Source organism: Sprattus sprattus, assembly GCF_963457725.1.
Source record: "Sprattus sprattus genome assembly, chromosome: 15".
NCBI classification, from domain to species: Eukaryota; Metazoa; Chordata; class Actinopteri; order Clupeiformes; family Clupeidae; genus Sprattus; species Sprattus sprattus.
The window spans coordinates 22636515-22644130 of NC_137913.1; the positions used below are offsets into that span (position 1 = coordinate 22636515).

General features: G+C 41.6%; 1 protein-coding gene across 1 annotated transcript; it reads left to right on the plus strand.

The window, feature by feature from the left end:
* Window positions 1–382: 382 nt before the first annotated feature.
* erap2 (endoplasmic reticulum aminopeptidase 2) lies at window positions 383–7608 on the plus strand (the record flags this gene model as incomplete). Its single annotated transcript, XM_080852645.1, has 19 exons — window positions 383–464; window positions 997–1590; window positions 1834–1972; window positions 2076–2210; window positions 2940–3060; window positions 3327–3481; window positions 3685–3798; window positions 3911–4042; window positions 4257–4388; window positions 4484–4552; window positions 4745–4920; window positions 5278–5357; window positions 5471–5654; window positions 5852–6008; window positions 6117–6301; window positions 6447–6608; window positions 6717–6857; window positions 7257–7338; window positions 7441–7608. Exons 2-19 carry the CDS (start codon window positions 1091–1093, stop codon window positions 7606–7608), a joined length of 2832 nt encoding a protein of 943 aa, XP_080708771.1. The 5' UTR covers window positions 383–464; window positions 997–1090.
* Window positions 7609–7616: the final 8 nt, after the last annotated feature.

The following is a 7616-nucleotide window of genomic DNA, read 5'->3' on the forward strand; positions in this document are numbered from 1 at the left end:
CCACCACATTAACACACACACACACACACACACACACACACACACACACACACACACACACACACACACACACACACACACACACACACACACACACACACACACACACACACACACACACACACACACACACACACACACACACACAGAGGCCAGGTGAGAACAGCCGTGCCTACATTCACCCATTTCAAAAACGCCCCGTTCACTGAATTCTACCCAGCCTAAGTGGCCTCATTCCTGTTGAGCGTGAAAGCCGTTTGTTCTCTGAAGCCTGTTTTTGTCCCGGCGCTTGCAGCCATTGGCCGGCCCTGGCTCTCATTTGCATACAGAGCACAGGAAGGCAGCATAGGCACAGGCAGCAGCTGCAGCGCACCCGAGAATTGTGGGTCTGACACATGAAAGGGAAAATGAAAGCTGACTGCCACAGGAGACGCACAGGCCCAAATGATGCAGCTGAAATTGAGGTAAATGCGTCAAAGTCGATAAAGAGACTACCCCTCTCAAAGGGCGACTCTCTTCTTTGGCTTCGACTGAGTGTATTTGTGTGTGTGTGAGACTGTGTGGGTGACGTGCTTAAAGGGTAGCTCTGTGTGGTGTTTTTTCAGCAGACAGTAGAGACACTAAAGCAGACAAACACACACACACACACACACTCTCTTTCTCTCTCTCTCTCCCTTTCTTTCTGTGTGAGGCACGGCCATGTGACAGAGCTGATCCCTCTGTATTAACATCAGGGCTGGAGCTCATGCAGGCTCATATTACAGATACAATGTGATCTGTCTCTTTATATATACATAAACTCTACTGCCTGAGAGTTTTCAACACACAGACGCACTGAGCCTGATCTGTTGTTGTTGTGGAAATTCCAACCTGTACTGTCCCGGTAGGATATTGGGAGCGATGCAATAAATAAAAAGGGTTGAAATCAGAAATGGTGATTATCAGATGACTGTCAGAAGGGTGGGAGCCATAATGATGTATTTTGCATCCCTACAGGTATCTCTGAGGACTGTTCAGTATCTTTCCGCTTCGGGCAGCATTTGTCCCTCGACTGCAAAGTAACAGAAGTCTTCTCTGGTTAAACGCCGTTATGCTACTGTTGGTTTTCACCCTGCTCCCCCTGACTGTATTTGGCACTGGCCATGCCTCCGATTCGAAGGATCAGGTGGATGAAAGCGTGCACACGGCTACAAACGGCGTCCCCTTTCCATGGAGCAAGGTCAGGCTCCCAAACTACATTGTGCCGGTCCACTACCATCTGCTCATCCACCCCAACCTCACCGCGCTCAAATTCAACGGCTCGGCCAAGATAGAGATCGACGTGAAGAACAACACCAACTGGGTGGTGCTGCACAGTAAAGGTCTCAACATCACGACAGCCACCATCTTGGATGAGAGCGAGGCCCACCTGTCAGACCGAGTCCTGCCCGTGCTGGAGTACCCACCCCATGAGCAGATCGCCATCTTCTCGCCCAAAATTCTCACCTCTGGGGAGAAGTACTTCCTTTACCTTGAGTTTGCTGCTCCGCTGGGCGATGGGTTCTATGGCTTTTACAGGAGCACATATAAAACTAAAACAGGAGAGACCAGGTACCTTCACTGGTGTTAACAGCTAAAGTTTCTGGTGTGTCTGTCTCTTTCTCTTTTTCTCTCTATCTTTCTCTCTCTCTCTCTCTCTGTCTGTGTGTGTAATTGTTTGTTTATGTGTTTGTTGTACTGCATTAAAGAAAAGAATGATAGCTACTGCATAACAGTAATATTTCCAGCTCAAACGGAAACTCAAGGAGTTGTCTCTGGATTGTGTGTTTCTTCTCTTCTCTGTCCTGATTTTAGGATCCTGGCCTCCACGCACTTTGAGCCCACCTCTGCACGCACGGCCTTCCCGTGTTTCGACGAGCCCAATTTCAAAGCCAACTATTCCATAAGGATAAGGCGTCAGCCTACCTATATTGCCCTTTCAAATATGCCCATAGTAAGACTTCTTTAGCATCCAAACTTACATGCTGAATTCAATAAAATCCAGATCGTTGTGTCAGATGGATGTCAGTTAACTGCATTCTTTCTCTCCCTCATAGGAACAGACAGTAGAACTGACCAACGGCCTTCTGGAGGATCGGTTTGATACTAGTGTGCAAATGAGCTCCTATCTGGTTGCTTTTGTTGTGTGTGACTTCAAACATGTCACTGGTAGGACCTCATCTGGAGTGGAGGTAATAGTATTTTATAGCCTGTGTTTATATTATGTTGCCATTTAGCACAATTTAACACACATTTTAAATAAGTAGTAACTTATTGTCCATTAGCCACAACTCTGTCAGTTTACTATCAGCTTACCTTCTCCATAACCCACCCCACAAGCCCCTCACCACACTTAAACCTAAACATGAAAGTGTAAATCTAAGACCATTTGTATTTAATGCAGTCAAGAGTATACAGTAGATACAGTGCATGTGGACTAAAGATAACAGAATACATATAATATTACAAACATAATTAAGTAAGACAAAATCAGAATATGAATACGTAAAACAATATGGGACCAAATCTTTTATTGGTATTTGGAATCTTTTTTGTTTAAAAAAAAAAAAAAAAAAAAGTAATTCTAGACGGTCCCAAATGAATAATAACAGAGTACCAAGTTGGTCCCCTTTTATGCTGGCACAGAGCCTATGGGTATACTGTTGCAGAACAGCATGGCTGTACAGCAAGGAGAATTTGCATTCATATAATTTCCTGCCTGTGTGTGATAAATGAATGTGACCTTACTAAAGAGAGTGCCTTCGATTTTTGGATTATTACATTGTTGGCCTTTAGTTCCTAAGGTTAGAGTCCCAATAGTCATGCAACAGAAATCAAGCGCTGAGTATTTGTTGGCCTTTGTTGGTCTCCACAGTGCCTCATTACTCTGGGAGATGTTAGTGTGTGTCTTCTCTCCTCAGGTTTCCATTTACGCCATTCCAGACAAGTGGCACCAAACCCATTACGCTCTGGAGGCTGCAGTGAAGATTTTAGAGTTCTACGAGACCTATTTCAACATATATTACCCCCTGCCCAAACTAGGTAAATGCAGTATCATTTTCCCTACTCTACTCTACTCTTCTCTACACTTTAGATGCACTTTTTTACATTTTTTTTCAGGGGCACAATCAGGCCATTATCAGTCCAAGTAATTGTAGATTCAAATAACTTATATTCACTCAATATGTCATTATAGTGAACAATTTATTGAAAATGTTCATGCAACTTGTGTGCTACTTTAAAGCCTATCTATTATACAAGACACTGCATTTAGCCTCTAATGCTTGATACCTTTAACTGCACATTAGATTTGATTGCCATACCAGACTTTCAGTCGGGGGCGATGGAGAACTGGGGTCTGAACACATACAGGGAGACCGCTCTGCTTTTTGACCCCGCCACCTCATCTGCCTCCGACCAACTCTGGGTTACCATGGTGATTGGACATGAGCTGGCCCATCAGGTTTGTTTGTTGCACAACATCACACTATTGAAAAACAACTTATGTGAAAAACAAGGAAAGTGACATGGGGCATAAAAAACGATATGTGGGTAAACATATATGACATGGTGGACATATATCACATGGTGGTCATACTATCAGTGGTGAACATGTCAGTGGTGAGATATTACATTTTTCAGTGGTTCATTTTCTCATTCACACAGTGGTTTGGAAACCTGGTAACAATGGAGTGGTGGAATGATATATGGCTGAACGAGGGATTCGCCAGATATATGGAATTTGTCTCAGTTGATGCAACATACCCAGAGCTAAGAGTGGTGGGTGATCATAAAAAGTTTTGTTTTAAAAATAAAAATCATAACAGGAAGAAGCTCCTAATGTTTAGTCACTTTGGATGGAAATGGACAAATAAATTCTATCTTATTTCAGGAGGACTATTTCCTGCATACCTGCTTTGCAGCCATTGGGCGAGACTCTCTCAACTCCTCACGACCAATCTCCTGCCCAGCAGAAAACCCCACCCAGATCAAAGAAATGTTTGACACAGTCTCTTATGACAAGGTATGGGATAACTTGTACAATGTTTGGATAACCAGTATGATTATAATCCACCAGACCTCAACAAGGCAAAGATGTTCATGAGGAAAGACTGCAGTATAGGCCTTGATTTCAAATACCCTGCATTTTCAACAAATATTGTTGGTAAGTCTTTCTTGGTCAGTTTTTAGATGTGACATTACCTGATTCATTCATGTCCTGTGATTGGTTGTCTCAGGGTGCATGTATCCTGCACATGCTCAGACACTTTCTCAGCGATGAAGTATTCCAAAGTGGCATCGTCCGATACCTCAAGAAATACAGGTTCAAAAATGCCAAAAATGAGGATCTATGGGAAAGCATAGCCAATGTATGTTTCTCTTCCTATTTATTAACCAAATATACCTTTTATACAAATATTACATGTGCTGAACATAGCTTAGATGATTAATATTCTGTTTACAGACATGCTCAGAGGATGAGTTCACATCAGGGGAACACTGCTATACCAACACACAAGCAACAAAGAATGCGGTAAATATCACCCAAAATCCATCCTTCAAATGCATTACTGTATTTACTTTATTTTGTGTTATACTTTAAATTTACAAAGTAATCCTCTGTCTAAAACATTTGGGAAAAATTGTGTTACACTTAAAATGTACAAAGTAATCCTCTGTCTATGAATAAATATTTTTGTCTGTATGTATTCTATGTGGCCTTCAGTATCTCTATGCAGGAGAGCATATGGACCTCAAGACCATAATGAACACATGGACACTGCAGAGAGGCATACCATTGGTGAGAGTAAACCTACAGGGATCAAAGCTGTACCTTAAACAGGAACGCTTCATTAAGACCACCCTTCCTGGTGACCCTCTGTGGGCATCTCTGCAGAAAGGGTAAGGGGAGCATGCTTATGCCAACACTCATTCCTTATAAGGTGGACTACACACAACACAATGTATTCTTTAATGCATTTATCACAAATGACTGAATTATTGAGGTACAGTTCCTGATTACCTTCACCAGTATGAATCTAATGGGGATTCGGAGGGCCTTATGTTGTCCAATTTGTGATATATATTTTTACATGTTTTATGCATTTAAGAATATTTCAGAATATATCATGGCTTTTATATGGCTTTATAGAAAATATGTTGACAGTTTTATTGTAGATAGAGTCATTAAGTATGAATCGTCATATGCAGGTGAAAGAAAATCTAATGCATATCAATTTAATGTGATTTCAATTACAGCTTTCTTTGGCACATCCCTCTCACATTCAAAACAAGCCATTCAAGAAGTGACACGAGGCACTTATTAGACACTGAGTCAGGTAACTACTATCCCATCACACAAGAAACAAGCAGCACATGTACATTTAACTTTCTCGCTGTGCTTCATATCTCTTTGACCATGTCGTATAAGTGTATTCCTGATCTCCCTCAGGTGTCCTGGACTTGGATGAGAGTGTGGACTGGGTAAAGTTTAACACAGACATGAATGGTTATTATATCGTCCACTACGAGGGGGATGGCTGGGAGAGGCTAAGTGCAGTTCTGAGGCATAATTTCACTGCTCTGAGTCACAAGGATCGGGCCAACCTCATTCACAGCGCCTTTCAGCTAGTCACGTGAGTTGACCCAAGTTCTATTTGCTGGTAGTCTAGAAGTGACTCTAAATGAACAGGAGTGCTTATTTAAGCATCAAGATCACAATGTCACATCTGCTGTTTTGTTTTGACATTTTTTGGTAGTATTTCTGACATGACAAGAGCACCCTTAAGACGTCTGATGGCCCTAGCATTGTTTTGATTTGTATCTTATCCAGTGCAGGACAGTTGTCTCTTGACACTGCTCTCAACCTGATAACTTACCTGAAGTCTGAGACCCACAACGTCCCCCTCATACAAGGCTTTGGATATCTGGAAGCTTTCCACAAAATGGTAGAGAAGAGAAAGCTCTCGGATGTCACCCAAAATGTGAAAGTAAGCCTCACACTTCAGAATCTCAATATTTCTGTAGCCAGTTCATGTATCTGGTGACAAACCTCTTTGCCATGGTGGTAAAAAAGGATTTTATTATGGTGGGCATAGGCCTTCATATTGCAGTTCTTCCAAGGAGTGATTGACAGGCAGACATGGAGTGACAAGGGGTCCATCTCAGACAGGAGGCTTCGCTCTGAGGTGCTCTCCCTGGCTTGTGATTTGGGCTACCCCCCTTGTCTTGAAAAGGCTAAACAGTTCTTCAATGACTGGATGAAATCCAATGGCAAAATGAGGTATTTCAAAGCTTTGATTGCCCATTGAACTACCCAATAGTGCTGTATTACTACATACTGCTCATTATAATATGTATGACTATGCTAGTTTCACAAATATTTTTAATTGTATTGTAAGATATAACTATTCTATTTCTCTCCTCAGTCCACCCAGTGATGTGATTGAGACAGTCTTCTGTGTTGGAGCTCAAAACCATGAAGGCTGGATGTCCCTCTTAGAGAAGTATTCAACATCCATGTCAGAGGCTGAGAAAGACAAAATTCTCTCAGCTTTAGCGACCAGCAAAGATACAACTAAATTGATAAGGTGTTACAAGCATGTTTGTTGTCTTTGTGACCATTATATAGCCTATTTGACATTTAACAGTTAAGAGCATCTTAAACCAAACATTGTTATGCCCTCAATTACGCACAGACTACTATACCTTGGCATGGAGGGACAAGTCATAAAATCAATGGTGCTGCCTTCACTGATATATAGCGTGGCTAGAAACCCAGAGGGTCATAACCTGGCATGGAACTTTGTGAAGAAGAACTGGGACAGGCTGGTGGAAAAGTGAGTGAAAATTTAAAGATTCTGCATAAGGCAAAATATAGCCGACCTTCTACCGTGTGTACAATTGAATAATCTGATGATCAGTGACATTTAACATGGAGTTTTGCTGCATGTCTATGATCAGGCTTGGAATTGCTGTTTTTATTGGTAAGGTCTTTCTAACTAATGTTTGACAAAGAATGTATTGCTTACTGCCTTTGCAGTAAGTCCAGTTTTGATGATATTCTAACTAACACTGTAACACTGTTAATGTGAAATTATATTCGGTTGTGAAATTTAAATAAAGGTTGAACCTAAAAGACCACATCTTTTACAGAAATCATGCCACTGCACTAGTCTTTTTGACCACACAGACTTTGACAAGGCATTGCTTGTACTGTAAACCATTTCTTCTTTCAGGTTTCAGCTGGGGTCCTTCAGTATTAGGACCATTATAATTGGCACAACGTCTCAGTTTTCATCAAAAGAAGAACTAAATGATGTAAGTTTATATATTCCCACTGCACAAAAAAAACAAGCTATTTCAAATGATCCCCATGACGCCTATCAAGACCTAAATTACACCCTTGTATATTATTTCCAGATCAAAGATTTCTTTGAATCGATAAAAGACGAATCATCTCAACTGCGAGTCACACAGGTGGCGCTGGAGAACGTGGAGAAGAATATCGTGTGGTTGGACCGCAATTTGGAGACTTTGAGGACCTGGCTGCTTAAAACTTTGAAGCTCAATGACAAAGAACTTCAGTGAGATCAGAT